Here is a 16,711-nt window from a genome sequence, read left to right on the forward strand (position 1 = left end):
ACAGTTTAAAATGTGTCAAAAATTAATTGCGAGAGCACAAGAATGAAACATCTCAGCATTTTTTTGACCTCTTAATTATTGAAATCACTAGAGAAATAAACAAATATCTAAATTTATCAAACCTCACAAATGCAATTTGTGAAACCTTTTTTTCTTTCTGTTTCTGACAACAAAAATTGGGGATGTGTACTGTGTTGCTATGAGGTGGATGTACTGTTAAATCACAAAATGTTACGATGTCAAGATTGTATGAATCTGTGTTCAATCATCCCTAAACTGAGAGAACAGATTTGTACAACCTGCATTTTGTGTTTTCCTGCTCACTGTGGGGTTTTATAACCTCTGAAATAAAACCTAAAGTATAAGTAAGAATCACTCTGTCCAAACATTTTTTGAATATAGTTTTTTTTTTTTTTTTTTTTTTTAAATGGCTTTCCATTCATTACCAGTTCCATCACATCACCCATGATGTTAGTTAGTCCCAAGAGGAAGACAAATACAAAGAGTCAGTTTCCCTTCGGACCCATTAAAGTGTGTTTTTTTTTTTTTTTATTCTCTCTGCTCCTGTCTGAGCAGATGTCTTCCATACTATCCTTGTCATGAAACAATATATATCTGCTTTGGTTTTGATGTCTTTTCCTGGTGCTTGTTGTCTTTGTCTTTGACATGGAGTGAATGCATGGGGAAATAAAAACAGGCAGTAAATGTTCATCTTTGCCAAACCTGACTATGCTCATAACTGCCCCCAGTCAACACACTCTAACTCCACGACACCTCCCTCCCCATCTCCCTGTTTCGGCCAATCAATTCCTAATCAATCACTTCCAATCACGGTCAGACTGCAGCCAGGGATGCTAAACTGGATCCAAGCTAGATGGAGAGTGAAGCAGATGGTACAGGTTAAATCAATGTTAGTAAAAAAAAAAAAAAAAAATCACTTACAATTTTAGTTTGCCAGACGGTTGTATGGAAAGAGATGCAAAAAGTTTGAAACTTAAATAAACCTAGATTCCTTTCATGCCACTCCAGAGCTAAAAATATCACTCTGGAGTGGAAGTTAAATAATACAGATGCAAACGCATAACCTCACCTTGTGAATAATTCAGCCTCTTTTATGTAACTGTGTTGTGATAAACCTGAGAAGGACCAAAGAGGGAATTGGGGGCAGTAGATAGGAGGGAATGGGTTATAAATAGGTCAAACTCCAGTGATGCTCCATGACAACCCATCTGCAGAGGCAGATGGATGAATTGGAAAAGTAGAGCAAAATGACAAACCAATAATAAAACCTCGCCAAAGCAGCGCAAGTTGAACAAACCTCAAGACGAAGGGATTTCTAATCTCTTTACACTTGCACATGACGCTGCACGTTATTGGTTAATTTTTGCATTTATGACATCTCTGCCTGCACATTCACAGTTCTAATTGGACTGCATTGTGCTTGTCTGTTGCCAGCATAAATCAAACACCGAGTAAGGATCCAACAACTAAGAATAAGAGATGCAAAGCCCACACGCAGAACATTAATACACAGTAGTGTATCTTAGATATTTTATTTTTGTTGTTGCAGGCCTTTTCTCTGTCCTGCATTTCGGTGTGTTTGTGTACTTGTGAGCCTGTTGGGTTTGAGGCATGCAGGCGAGTACAGGTTTGACTTGTTGCCTTTGAATGAAAATGCTACGGCAAGGAGAATGCAGTCTAAGCTACAGGAAAAAAAAACAAAAAAAAAAACAGCTAACACCCCAAAAGCATATATTCAGACTGAGGCGACACACGCCCGGGACGTTTAATAAATAAATATCCAGCAATAATTCATGATGCACAACGTATCAAGAGTTTCTGAGGACATATTACTGAGATCCAAATAATTCATTAGAGAGAATGAGGCCTTTTGTAAGTGATGCTTGCCCAGTTTGCTGGATGTAGTATTAGTCTATAAACGGGAGAACAGCAACATGACCTGAATGACATTAAGCTCATTATGTCTAGACAGCACAAAACACCATAGAACAACTTATTTTTCCTGCCTTCCAACCCTGGGTGAGATTACTGCTGTATGAGGACCCAGAGGGGGGTCTGGGGGTGGAGGGCAGGGTCTGCCATCTTTTGTCAAAATGAGACTGACATGATGATGATATCTGATGTCTGAGTCATGTAAACAAGCTCAAGGATAACCCTGAAAGCCCTCTCTTTCACTCAGGCTCCCCTCCCCCCACCTCTGTCTACGCCGGACCGCCTGCTGCGATGCAGCAGGCCAGCCGGGTCATACTCAACACCAACCACAGCCTTTCTACAAACCAACTCACTCCCCATCCCTCTCACCCCCCCAGCTCCCATCCCCCATCCGATCTCTAAATCTGCATTACAATGATGATTAGGGAGGAGGTGCAGGAGGCTGAGCGATTCAAGGAGCCAGTGGAAAGGAAAAAAATAAATAAATAAATAAAAAAAATGAAGCGGGCTTAGAGAGAGTGATGATTTCACAGACTGGCCCACAAAATATAACCATAAGGTTCATTTGCATGTGCTTGCACGAGGGTAGTCACTATTTATTTGTCTGAATTAGTAATAGAAATAAACTTTATTGAAAAAACAATATGTAACTACAGACTATCCAAAGTATTTATTTTATTTTTTTATTATTATTTATGTTTTACAATAACTGCTGTTAAGTTTCCTCTTTCTCTATTTGGACCCTCTTAGGTTTACTTCTTGTTTTGGACACAGTATGGTCCCGTCTACTACAGGATGTTTCACACCAAACATGCATCCTGGGGAACTTTTCATATCTGATTTGTCAGTTGACAATTGTCTGTTTTCTGATTAAGGTTTTCTGTAAAAATAAATTGATTTATTGGACTCCTAATAGGAACATCTACCATTCGGAAGTAATTCAGTTTGATCTGAGGTCATGATTTACCATATTTTGTCCACTGGTCAGAACAGGAATAAAAAATAAATGGTAATAGAGTGCAAAACAAAGCTTTCAGATAGCTAATAATATCCAATTGAATTCAATTATACGTGACATTTGAATACCTTTATGAACATATAATTTAAGGAAATTGTTAGCAGCAAGGACAAATCAATGTGTGCATTGTGGTTTAAGAGCCTCAGTACACAATGGTTTCTGTATAAGTACTAAATAGGTGTAAGGAATGGTGAAATAGGAATGTTGCTGCTGGTGGTAACAGATAGCTGGTACAAAGTGTCAAATGGACAAATTGCCATGAACATTGGTTGCCAAAATTAAACGATAAATTGAAAAGTTTTATCAACTCATTTCGACAATTTAAAGTCCATTAATGGGACATAATAGAAAAGGCTGGAGTGATCAAAGCTTTTTCCACCTGTGTGGAGCATAAAGTAACGGAGCTTCTCCTCCCCCATCCATCCAATTCTGCAATACCAGGTAGAAACTCCCAAAGCTACAGACTTCAGTAACAAGGGAAAATGCATTGCACAAATCGATTGAAGGGCTTTGCATTTAAAAAGGAAAAAAAAAAAAAAAAAAAAAAAAACTCAGATCAATTAAGAAAGCAGGCCACCTCTAAAAACTGGACTCAGTGACTCAGTGTTCTTAGTCTTAATCAAGCACTAAGTTTGGAATAAACTCAAGCCCAGTCAGTTTAAAACATTGGCATAAATAGTTTTTTCTTCAGTCTCTTGAAATCCTACTTTGGTTTTATTTATAAGATGATATTATTTGACACATCTGTTGTCAAGTATGTGTGTGTGTATTAATGTTCGGTATAGTGCTGCAATGAGTGTGAGCGATAGAGACGGAGAGGGAGAGTAGACTATGGTAATGATGAGTGAGATGATGGCACACTGACCCACTAACGCTGCAGTGCTGTTGCCAGTGGGGCTGAGCTGGCCTACTACTATACACCTCTGTCTGAAACATACACACACATACACACATGCATGGCATATATCCTGCGCTGCTTCTTTTGACTTTACTCTTCCTCCCTCTCCTCCTTAACCTGCTCACCTTTTCCTCATATGTGTGTCGCCTCTAATCTCTTGCTGCCTTCATACCTGATCTGCATGTTATGACAACAGAGAGAAACAATGTCGCTGCTTGCACAAGACCTGATGAAAAGATAGGCAAAGAGGTTTCCCAAAAGTTTTAAACCAGAATCAAATTTCGTCATATTTTCCTTCCAAACCAGCATGATGTGAAACAATTCTGCAAGCTTTCTTGGAGTCTTCTATGGTTTTTCTTTGAGCTTTGGTTCCAGTCCAGTGATTACTTGAACATGGCAGCATAATGCCCAGAAAGAAAAGCTATGAATTTATGAAACAGTAAGAGTTCAGCAAAGCTCCAACAATGCAAGAGAGATCGTTAATCCCTCAGTTGATCATTTACTACATGAAACATTTTCATAGTAGCTCTTTGAGAAATTTCCTTATTGCTGCAAAAATGTTTCGGCCTAGATGATTTATAGGTTTGGACTTGTGCATAAAAAAAAAAAAAAGCAAAAAGGACTTTACTCTGCCATATGGTCAGGCACTTCACTAAAAATGAGCAAGAAAAAAAAGAAAAAACTTTACAATTCCCAATGAAACTGCAAAATACGTATATTCATTTCACATAAACAAGATGAGTCAAACCCTCTTTTTTCCTGCTAGTAACTGGTATCCCAATAAAACCATGGTCTCTCCGTACCCATCACCCTTATACAAGTTGAGAGATGAGGCAGTTGCTATGGTAACTGGCTCTGTAGCATGTCTGCATGCTCACAGAAATGTCTGATGTCGGTGGGAGGGGGGGGACAGTTGTCGCGACATGTCTGCCACCTGAGGAGACACGTCAAGAGGAGCGAGTCTGTGCATTTTGGATGATTGCTGTTGTTTTCCCTCCATTTCCCTGAGCTCTTCTGTGATGTGAGTGATCACTTTTATCAACGGGGTGAGTCTAAATATGCAGGCCAGCTTAAGTCACAGACGTGTGAGTTTGCATCCTTCATCGTCTACCTTTGAGAGCTGCTGCCAGATCCCGACAGAGAGATACGTCTGCCCTCCCAGTCAAGATGTCTGCTGTGTGCAGCTTTGTGGTCGCCTGCTGGTGAGGGCCTTTTTGCAGTCAATAAGGCAGTTGATCGAATTAATTAGCATTACAAAAGGCTTTCTTTTAAGTCCACACTCCCCGGTTCATGGTAGTGAAGAGGAGTCTGCACCTGATTCTTCTTGTAATTAGGTGCTTGGCAATGCAAATGTTGTGCTTAGGCCTAACTAGATCAGATACATACAATCAAATTTACATTTTGAAGTGCAAATAGAGCTGCTTTCAAGTTTTGCTGACCCAAACAACAAGAAAAAGAAAAAACCACAGAAGCTTATTTTAAGGTTGTTTAAAATACTTGAAATGGACAGCTATTGGTTTTTAAACTTATTTACCATTTTTGATCAATAATTAATGTTTTAGTGTATATAGCTTGTAGACTAGGCTCAAGTAAAAAAAAAAATGATAATGGTTTAATGCAGCATGGAGAACTATGGAGTATAGTCCTGTGGAATAGGGACTAGAGATAGGTCCAAATTTTAAAGAAAGGATTTACAACTATTGAGGAATCACCCTTGTCAGGATTCCTAGGAATGTTTAGGGTATTGGAGGGGATTTCTAGCTTTACAAAGAACTGTGAAGACAATGTTTCACATCTTTACCTTCAGGGAATTCCAGAGGGTGTTTGTAGATGTGGAGAAGACCTGTAGCCACGTCTCTTAAAATGTATAATATGAGGGATGTTCCAGTGGGGTTGGGTGCCTGGGTCGGTTTTTAGGGCTATCTGGTTCTTTAATATCGAAAGCAAGAGCATTATTTACATTTCCTGCTTATACACGTATCCTGTTTACGAGGCCAGAGAAGATGTCTAAGAATAGCTGTAGAAAGAAAGGTGGCTGGTTTAGGAACCTCGGGGTCTCCTCTTTGCTTTTTGGTTCACAGCAGAGTATGCTGTGAACTCTGGCTTCTCCACGTCAGACTTTTGACTGGATCTCAACTGGAAAAAAAAAAAAAAAAGATTTTTCCCTTTGGACAGCATTTTGTTGATAAGTGACGGTAGGATGAAAGGGGAAATGGGTGGATGTATTACATCATTGTCTGCAATAATGTCCTAAGCCCAAAAGCCCAAATGAAAAGCTCTTGATTTAAGGTTTTCTAGGCTCGTCCCACTCAGAGGATACACAGCAAATTCAGAAGTGTCAGATTTCCAGTGCAAGTGTTGTATGTTAAAAATACAGTGTTAATTCAACAACATGAGTGTTAGTTTCCCTAACACCCACTGATGAGTTCCAAAGAGTTAAACAAAAAGCAATCCAGTCCAGTGTTGATTTCTAAATTAACTCCAATAGTCTAAATCAACACTCAGTCTCTTGTTGATTTAGAAATCAACATCAGACAGTTCCTCCCACAATCGTAACATATTTACAACATCAGCAGGGAATGAGCAACAAACAGAATAGGGGTTGCAGCAGGCCCCCAGCCTAGACCTACAGGGGGCCCACATGGGAGATAGGACATACCTTCAGGGATCCAAATTTTCTTTATAACATCTGACAAGAACTGTAAAGAAGAGCCTTCTCCAGTTCAAAACTGTGTATGATACCTCAGTAGGTTATGTGGTAGGGTGCTCCATTGTTGACTCATGATTGCTAAAAACCTTACCAGACTGACTGATTTTAGTGACATAGTGAGTGTAAAATATTGAATAAAATGTTGTGATACATGACTGGCTTTATTTTCACTCTTATATTTAACTTTATGACACACAAAACTACAAATGAATCGTCCTTATTGTCTCCAGGTGCATTCTGGGTAAAGCTTGTCACCAACGTCATCATCAGTCACTGCATGAGGTGCAAAGAGCCCATAATGGATACTTTCTACTTCACTACATTTCTACAAAACTGTCGCGTTACTCGTTACATCCAAGTCGCGTTGCGCTTTTTGTCCGTTAAAATGTGAAGTTCAGGGACTTAAGGTGGCGCTGTAAAATCCAAGCAATAACGTGACTTAGTGTCTGTTGTCACCCATCGCCTCCACCTTTACTCGCACGCGGAGCTTCAGACATGCGCAGTGGTTTCCTCTGAGCGGGAGAAGACGTCTCTCTGATCGTCAGTAATATAATAGCGCTGCATAAACCATAAGATATGGCGACATGTAAAATCAGCAGCGCTTCGTTTTCACAGACGGTGGGGATTTAGTCCAACTTTTACCGTCACTTCGAAGGAAAGCTTAAAGAAAGGTAGGCTCTGTGGACGTAATGCTAGCAAAGCTAGCTGTACAGAGACACATGTTGCATCTGCGATGAAAAAAAGTTGTCACTCATGCACTGAATTATTGTGTGGAGGTGTTGACTGAGGTGTTGCACATATGTCGACCAGAAGGAGCTTGAAGAAAAATTTGTTTAAAAAAAAAACAAAAAACAACTAGTGTTATTGGTGTAACTTGTGGTGTAATACTGACATGCCTCAGGATTTTGTTTGTTTTTTTCTTCCACTAAGCTGTAAAACAAATGTACAGCTTTTTGAGAGTGTCATTTAAAAGCACACAGGAAACATCTTGCACATTTTTTAGTGATTATATGCATGATCTGCTTCCAAACTGTGCAAACTTGGGAAATTAAAATAACCATCACACTGGTGCACGTTCGCAATCTGCTCAAGGTGACTGTCTGAACATTTGTCCTTGCTGTGTCAAAAGAAACCTCGAAGACATGTTTCTGATTCCCTCATTGCACTTCTCTTTGCTCTTAACCCTCCTACTTCTCTCCTACTTGGGATGCTCATCAGTGGGCTCCTTGAGACTTGGACAATGGAGGCTTTTTACTGAGGGTTTGAGGGCTCATCCTGTGTAAGAGCATGAAAAATGGGCAAGTGCACAAATGGGTGCATTGAGTTGCTCAGAGAGAAGGGGAAAGAAGAGCGTGAAGAGGAGAAGCAGCATCATGTTCTGTATGAAAGAAATTAACGAGCAAGAGGACACAGGAAGTTCCACAGCAAGTATTTGAGTTATTTCTTACGCTATTCTGCACTTGAAATATCCATGATGTTTCTGCCAAAAAAGTACGTAATAACAAAAAAAACTATATTAGATAGACTTGTTTGTAAAAGTATACATTAGTCAAACCCTTTAAATTTACAAATACATTTCACTGTAATTTTCTTGTGATTTCAAATGGTAAAGTGGGACATAGTTGTGAAGTAATGAGAAAATTATGTATGGTTTTGCTAATTATTTACAACTTAAAAACTGAACTTTTTTGCATGTATTTGTATCTATCAGAAATGGTTTATGAAATAAAGTCCACCTGTGTATAATTCATTCTATGTACAAAGTTGCTCTTCTTTGAAGACCTTAGAGGTTTGTTACAGAAAACCACAATAAAGTCTGTTCTTGTGCAGCAAAAACACGCACACAGCATGATGCTGCCACTCCCATGCTATGCAGTTGGGAAGGTGTCAGCTTTGCAAAGCATGTCTTTTCACAGAACGTAACTTGTTCTCTTTTTAGAAATATTTCCTTTCCAAGTACATTTGAAGACAGGAGATCCCCTTCGTGAAATACTTTATGTCTTCAATGCTATAAATGTACAACGTTGTTGTACTCTCTTTATAAGAACACTGGCTTTATTTAAACAGGCCTGAAATAGTCATTGAGGTTTGTTGTGTACTGTTTACCTGCCGACCATGACAACCCACTTTGTGAATGATGTAAGATGATTCTTGGTCAAAGGAATGCTACTGTTGGCATGTTAAATGCTTCAAATTGAAAAGGTAAGTCTTTTTCATTTGCACAAGTTGGACATCACACTTGTATGGTGCACTGATATGAATTTACAGTAAAATATTTTCTCTTAGTTTGTTTTCCTATAATCACGTTTTTCCCTTGATATCTCCTGACAGCCTTTCAGGCATGTTATTGGATTGTAATAATTGCTCTGAATTAAACATGTTACGCTAGTCATCCAAAGTTCTGTTATCATGATATTGTAATAAACTTATATGTGCATTTATGTTCAGCTGAATTTATTACTGAAATAAGTCTGCCTAAAAAAAATAAAAATCAATCAGACAGTTGCAGCTGACCCCAAACCCTGCCGCTCACGTTCTCACCAAAACCAGGATGACAGTTAGTTCCAAATTTTAGATGGTTCTAAAATCCTTACAATGAGTCCCTGTAGCTCAGAGAACAAGACTTTAAAACACTTTGGTTAGTTTAAAAATAACGTAAATGACTTAGTACCAAAATACATTAACCCTTGTGTTTAGAAATGGGGTCCAAGAGACCCCACACACGTAAAACTTGTATCAATTGCCACAGTCCTCTACGTTTGCCTCAGTCCTCACACACACAAGGGTTAAAGATCCTTGTGTGTGTGAATCAATCTTCCAAACCTCTAAGGTCTTCTGGTTCTGGTCTGCTCTTCCAGAACCAAACATGGTTCTCTGGAGAAGGAGAATTCAACTTCTATGCACCTCAAATCTGGTTTAAACTTCCAGAAAACCTCAACACCTCTGAAACACTGAGGTTCTTTAAACCCACACGCTTGGAGTTGCTTTTGAACCATAATAAATGGACCAACATATTTGATGTGCTTTGATGATTTTAGCAATGGCACTTTAGAAAATGCAACAATGTCTGTTGTGGGTTTTCACAATTTTTGACAGTATGATGTGTTTATGATGTTTTCATGACTTTAACCTGCCTTGCGGCTGAAATGTGCTTGATTGATTGATTGATTGATTGATTGATTGATTGATTGATATAGAAGCATCCCCACAGGTGTCTGAACAGCACAGACTTGTGAACTTAACTCTGATCAGTCTGGGTTGAATCCTTTGAAACTAGAGCACCTAAGCATACAGACATCCCCAGAGTCAACCCAGAAGTCCTCATCTGAGACCCTCAAAGAATATCAAACGAAGCTTGAGACGGTGAAAGTGGGGCTTCCAAAATGTTTGGTGTGATTCTTTTTACTGACTCAGTTCAGGGGGAATGCATGTAGTGACAGTAGTGGGGGCGTCACATTTAAAGCCCTCGGGGTACATTCAACCACCGAATGGGCTGGAGACTGTTCTCTGGGTGGCTTTGCATGCCTCACATACCATGGCTGTGACATGCTGATGTGAGCATGTGGTGGGGAGATGTGTATGCTGTCAGGGACGAAGGCACAAGAGATGGAGAGAGATGGATGTGCAAAAAATATGACTCGGAAGAAAGGGGAAATGAGTAGGTCTCGCAAGAATATGAAACATTCCCGTAGGTCTTTATTTGTGGGAAAAATTTGGTTCTTGTTGGATAAAGAGCAAAGTGGAGAATGACAAGCTCTTTAAGCTTGAAGCGCGTTGTGACAAGGGAGACTACATCGAAATGTGGGCACCCCAAAAAACAGGCAAACACAATCTACTGTTCTGGTATTTGCCTGGCTGAGAAGACGTTGTGACTGTCTGACAGTCTGTCTCCCCGTCTGTGTCAGTGACAAAAGGAGCTTCACTGCCATCTCCACCAAGTGCTTGATGTTATGTAACAGGTTTACTGTCGGAAAGCCGATCCTGTCACTTAAAATCTGGTGAAGGCCGTTAAAATGCTTCTTTCTCGTGGAATATATGAGTATTCTTTTGCTACAGTGTAACGGAAATTGATGTAGTATTAGCTATTAGTAAAAGGTTAATCTATGTTTGGAATGAAATTAAAAAGGCATTATAATACATTATTGATTACACAGTAATATACCTAAATCACTTTGTGTATTTGCATTAGTATGGCTTTAAGCTCATAAAACAAAATTTTTACATTATTTCTCAGAAAATAAAAAAAATACAAATAAAAATATGGATATGACTATTAAAAACATTTATTTTACACGGTTTGTCTGCCAACTGAAAAGTCTCTCTGCACTGCATAAAAACCATCAATGTTAAATATTGGTCTTACATAATATTAATATTTTCATAGAAATTGATTGTGAGTTTCATTAGATGTAAAACATAATCATCTAAATTAACTGAATGAAAATACAACAGTGTGAAATCAATCAACTTTTGATTAGAATTCTTTTTTCTTTAAATGGTAGTCTATATGTGTAGATAACTTTTCCAATGGAAGTGCTAGAAATAGATACTAAGCAGGAATAAGTGTATTTTATTTAAAGTAGGAAGGAAAAGCAAGGATCCCTAGTAAAATTGTAGAATTTAGATTGGTGTTATTTACTCTCAGTTTCTCAATGGGTCTACTGATTTTTTATTTTATTTTATTTTATTTTTTTAAACGTCTTTGGCACCAAACATTTATAAGTTTGCGAACGTCTGCATCAGTCCAAAACAAAGTCTTGCAGGTCCTCTGGTGGAGCAGCTGTTATCAGACCCGACCTCTCACTGCAGATTGGACAGCGCTCGGCTGCCACGCCCGGAGGAGGAGACTCCGGTCGATTTTTGAGGCGCGGTTGAAGTACACACAGGCTGCCTGCCTGCCATCCTTTAATTTGAGCTCAGCCGCCGTGGGCTTCGCACTCAAGCACACAGAGAGGGGGGTCTTCTCGTTTCTGCATCTTCTGAGGGGGGGAAAAAAAGGAGATCCGATAGGATTTTTTTACACCACCCCGGGGCCTGACCTTTTTTTTTTACCCATCCCGGAGTTGGATTTTCTTTTATCTCTAAAAGCCTCCTCGGGTTTTTTTCTTTTTCGAGTTTTTCTTTTCAGTTTCGTTGCGAAGGAAAAAGACAATGGGAGCCCAGTTGTCCAAGGGTGGAGTGGAGGTGGAGGGGAAGGCCGCCGCCGACCCCGCTGCTGCCAAAGCCAACGGCCAGGTGAGTGAAGGAGGCCCAGATGGAGGCGCGTCAGCGGGGAGCCACATGGCAACCCAACGCCCACTGGCAGCATGGGTGCCACCGTGGGGCTCAGAGCCACTCCTGCGCCCCGTGTCCCCCTCAAACTCAACCTCCACTCAGATTTCTGTTTGGGGAAACAAATGATACCGAAATTGAAATTAGTCGCAACAGATAAACTGTCGAGTAAGTCCCGCGCGTCCCCGCTTGAGTGCGCACCCTGCTCAAGTCTTTGTTAATTCCGTCTGCGGGTCTGTGTGTGTGTGTGTGTGGGGAGGGGGGCTTTACACCAGCAAACTGACTTTAAATGTCATCGATTCTTGTCGAAATTGGCGATTGCTGCGTGTTCTCTCTCATGAGTCGGTGGTTTTGGGTCAGACTGCGGCTTTTAGCGTCGAACAAAGGATGCGAGGCGCAGCGGTGCAAAGGATGCAAATGCGCTCTGCTGGAGGCGCATTTTGCGGACTTGCAAACAAAGCGCGAAGAGGCGCCAGATCAAACCCCCGTACCCCCAAAGCCGCATACTTTCAAGTACGTCTCAAACCCGTAGTTTGTATAGCTTCATTTGAAAACTTTATTGAAAGCAACTGTTCAGTTACGATTAAAATGACAAGATTCAGCAACAGATTAGATTATACATTTTAAAATAATTTCCCGGTTGTGGTATGCTGTGGCACACTCTCTCGTTTTATATATTTAAATATATTGCTTAATAAAAGGTTTTATCTGCTGCAACTATCTGCGCTAGGAGCTCACGGTGTCGATTCAGCTCTTGGATGAGAGCAGCAACCAGCTTGGTGGGAATTTCTTTGTTCCCAAACTTACGCTCCGTGGTGACGTTTTTATGACGCACTGCTGCCCCCCTGTGTCCGTTCAGAGTCTTGCATGCAGCAGCAAAGCCCTCCATCACCGACGTGACAGGCCGTCTCTCTCTATTTGCAGCGTAACGCTTAGCGCTGCATATTTTTATGTGCTGGTCAAGACATATTCTCAGCCATTCATCTGTTTCGAGCTCAACAATTTCATGACTCATGCAATTTGGTTTTTGTCCCTCTGCAGGAGAACGGCCACGTGAAGACCAACGGCGATGTTTCTGCCAAACCCGATGGTGAAGTGGCCACTGCCGATGGAAATGGAACTGCCGAGCCAGCCAAGGAGGGTGAGGCCGGCGCAGGGGACGCCATCGAGGCCGCTCCAGCCACCGAGGGCGAGGCCTCCAAGGCGGAGGGTGAGGCCAGCAAGGATGCCAAGAAGAAGAAGAAGTTCTCTCTGAAGAATTCCTTCAAGTTCAAGGGCATCTCGCTGAAGAAGAACAAGAAGGGCAGCGAGGAGGGCAAGGAGGAGGCCACCTCTCCCACAACCGAGGACAAGCCAGAGGAGAACGGCCACACGGCCAAGGAGACCAAAGAGGAGACGCCGGCTGAAGAGGCCAAAGAGGGCGAGGCCGCCGCCGCCGCTGCCCCTGCAGCTGAGGGCGAGGCAACCAAGGCTGCAGAAGAGGCCCCACCAACAGAGGCTGCCCCTGCCGAGGAGGCAGCTGCCCCTGCCGAGGGCACAACACCTGCAGCCTCTGAGGGCGAGGCCAAAGCAGAGTGACTGCACCAGAACTGATTTTCCAAGATTTAAAGTATATAAATATATATATGAGAGACTTGTGCCACGTTCTCAAAGTTATAAACAAAACTACAAAAGAAGACGACAAAGGATATATCACGTTTGCTGATTCAACCACCAGTTCACTGCCTTTTATTAGTTCTTCGACAGACGGAATCTCACCGGGCCCTCTCATGATGAACGCGTCGGCTTGCGTCTCTCCACCCTCCCCCTCATGGTACACACAGGGACTGGCGTGTGGCAACGGTAACGGCTTGGACGCAGAGCGAATCAGGAATACTGACTTATTTTTCCCAATTCATGGAAAAAAAACAAAACAAAAGAACATCTTTTTTTTTTTTTAACAGCGTGGCTACCCTATAACATCAATTTCTTTCTTTCTTTCTTTTGGGATCTAAAAAAACAACAACAAAATTTTCCACTGTTTGCAGAGCTGGAGCAGACCATCTCTCTCACTCTGAAAGACTGTTATATGGACACATAAATCTTTCAAATGATCTTATTAATTTTTAGATTTTACATTCCTATGCTTTACCCCCTCCCTCTGAATTCCAAGTATTTTGTCATGTATAGAAAAGTGATAATCCAGGAGGGGAGATTGGAAACGAGCTATGTCTTTGTTCGTGCATTTTTTTTTTTTTTTTTTTTTTTTTAAATTATTTGGCTAAAACCACGTTCAAGCTTCTCGAGCATTGCAGTGTTCACATTTCAGAGTTTATAATGCAGGGGGGTGGGGGGGTGTTAGGGTTGTGTACAAATGTGAGCTTTTTATCTGCAAACTGTCTCTGTAAATATGTTTTGGCCAACATTCTTGGTTCTCTTTATTTTGCTATTGTTTGAAGATGTTAATGGTTTTATTGTAACTTTTAATAAGGGTAAAAAAAAAATAAATGTTCAATCCCCTCTCTCTGAGTTCTGCCTTGTGTTTTAACCCTCTAAACACACACATACACTGGTTGGAAAAGGTTGCAAAAAAGCTTTGCAGGATATAAAGAGATATTCTGGAGTATGTTGCACAATACAGTCTAAAGATGAATCTCATGAGTGAATAGAAGCACAAAAAAGTGCTAATTCAACAAAATTTATACTCATAAGATGATACATTTCAAGTGTAGGCAAGACTGCTGACTTGACGCTTTTCTAACACCCTGAAAGAAGAGGGTAAGCCACAAAAAGACATTGTTGAAGAAGACGGTTGTTCAGAGCGTGGTCTAAAAGCATATTGATGGAAAGTTGTGTGGAAGAGAAAAGTGGTATAAAATAATCTAAAGCGATAATAGCAGCCTCTCCAGGACTACCTCTCAATCTTTAAGAGGATTGTGAGGTAAAGCCCATTCATAAGTTTGAGCGATGGGTTCAAAATGCGTGGACCAGAAGTCTCCAAGAGCGCTATCACACAGACCTGTACTCTCAGATTACTTGTGCGAAGCCATTTCTGAACCAGAGAGAATAACAAATGTTTTACTGGAGCCAAGGAGAAAATTGGGAGGGCAGTGTTGCTCTGTGGCCCACTGTCCCAGTTTCCAGATGAATGTAGTTTTTCCATTATTTTTGCAAAACAGACTTTCAGAGGATGGAGATAAAGTGGAGATGTACACAGTCCAAGTTGCTTGAGGTTGTGAAGTTTCCAGAGTCATATTAGTTTGAGGAACCACGCCATCTGCTTGTTTTCCTTTGTGGTTTATGAGGACCTTACAGCACCACATCCTTGTCTCTCTGACGTAACCGTGTGTCTTGGAGGCTGCATAGACTGTCAAAATATCAACACTTGGTTTAATGACCACGGCATTAGTGAGGGGCCAGAAAAGTCTCCTGGCCTTGAAACCACAGAGAATCTATGGAACATTGTCAAGAGGAAGATGAGACACAAGATCCAGCAATGCAGATGACGGCTGCAAAGAAACGGGTTTCCTTAATGCATCAGTCAGAGGTGGACCAACTCTTTCCCAAGATGCATTAATACAGTAATTCATGTTAAAGGAGAGCGTAAAAAACAGAATTTTGGGTTTTCATTATGTATGAGCATTTTTATATAAAAAAAAAATAGGAAGAAAGAAAGAAAGAAAGGCTTGAAGCAACACGCACTAATTCCTGTAGATGAAGCTAGTCAGTTCTAATGTAAATATCTTTGAGAATAGAGCTGGACTGAGTTGATTAGTTTTGCTTTTTAAACTGACTAACTGAAATAAATTAACAAGTCGTGCAAACGTCGCTGATGCGCGCAAAAGAATCAGTCTTTGGCTCCACCTGGTGGAGAAAACTAAGAGCTGCAAGGTAACGTCCACTTTATTTTGCAATTTCCCCCGAATGGCACAGAGCGGTGCAAAACACCTCACGTGTTTAATCAAGCCATTAAATGCACAACTAAGTACTATTAATATAACACTTTCGTGGTCTGAAAAAAATTCGGATACGTTACAGATGCGTTTTCATCAGACGAGGTGGCCGAGTGGTTAAGGCGATGGACTGCTAATCCATTGTGCTCTGCACGCGTGGGTTCGAATCCCATCCTCGTCGAAACGTTTTCTAGATTATTTGAATAACGTTATGCGTTTCTCATCAAACTCCTAACACGTGATCGTGGTAAACAATTTACTACTCTGGAAAATACCTTGGTTCAGAGTTAGCTTCCTCGGTCACACCAATATTAGATGGCATAGACAAAATTAGTTCCAAAAATTCAAAATGGTGGCAGCTTTGCAATCTTTGTGTGCTTGTTTTAGTAATTAAACCTTTTCATCAAAAAAGTTTAAAAAGAGAATTCAATCTTCATTTTATGATACAAAAGCTTTTTCTTTTTTGGGGTAAAAAATATGAGGAAAATGACCCTCCATATGATTTTATTATCATGGTTAAAAGTGACAATTTTTGACCATTTTTAATTTATGGTTAAATTAAACCATAAATTAAAAATCTTAGCCATAAGATTTTTAATGTTTCTTATGGCTAAGATAAATTAAAAAGGGACTATTCCTTGACTGGCAACTGTCCTGCATTATTACTCACTCTAGGAGGCGCTGTACTGCTTACCTTTTCTCTCAAAGAAATGCAGAGTAAAGTTCAGAAACGCAAATCATTCAGTCTAAACCCATGGAAGCTATTTGCTACATAACACGGGGGAAAAAGATACAGACTACCATTTATCAGTCTGAATTGTAAGAGTCTCTCAGCATTCCACAACTCAACTTGATGATATTTGCCCACTTTATTTGATTGGATGCTTGGTCTCTTTGTGATTATGACAAAGTAAAATCTCATTTCTATC

At 40.5% G+C, this 16,711-nt stretch overlaps 1 protein-coding gene and 1 non-coding gene across 2 annotated transcripts; both read left to right on the forward strand.

Moving 5' to 3' along the window:
* Positions 1–11,464: 11,464 nt before the first annotated feature.
* On the forward strand, positions 11,465–14,351 carry marcksl1a (MARCKS-like 1a). The gene is made up of 2 exons (XM_007574760.2): positions 11,465–11,814; positions 12,892–14,351. The coding sequence occupies exons 1-2, from the start codon at positions 11,731–11,733 to the stop codon at positions 13,426–13,428; spliced, it is 621 nt and encodes a 206-aa protein (XP_007574822.1). The 5' UTR covers positions 11,465–11,730; the 3' UTR covers positions 13,429–14,351.
* A 1,530-nt stretch (positions 14,352–15,881) lies between these two features.
* On the forward strand, positions 15,882–15,963 carry trnas-gcu (transfer RNA serine (anticodon GCU)). The gene has a single exon. It is a non-coding gene; the product is annotated as a tRNA-Ser (tRNA).
* Positions 15,964–16,711: the final 748 nt, after the last annotated feature.

This window comes from Poecilia formosa, unplaced genomic scaffold (assembly GCF_000485575.1).
Source record: "Poecilia formosa unplaced genomic scaffold, Poecilia_formosa-5.1.2 Scaffold8, whole genome shotgun sequence".
In the NCBI taxonomy this organism is placed as follows: Eukaryota; Metazoa; Chordata; class Actinopteri; order Cyprinodontiformes; family Poeciliidae; genus Poecilia; species Poecilia formosa.

Bases quoted from the DNA above. Each gene is read 5' to 3' on its own strand.
- marcksl1a (XM_007574760.2), top strand. From the start codon at position 11,731: ATGGGAGCCCAGTTGTCCAAGGGTGGAGTGGAGGTGGAGGGGAAGGCC. The intron at 11,815-12,891 runs GTGAGTGAAGGA...GTCCCTCTGCAG, and splicing joins CTGCCAAAGCCAACGGCCAG to GAGAACGGCCACGTGAAGAC.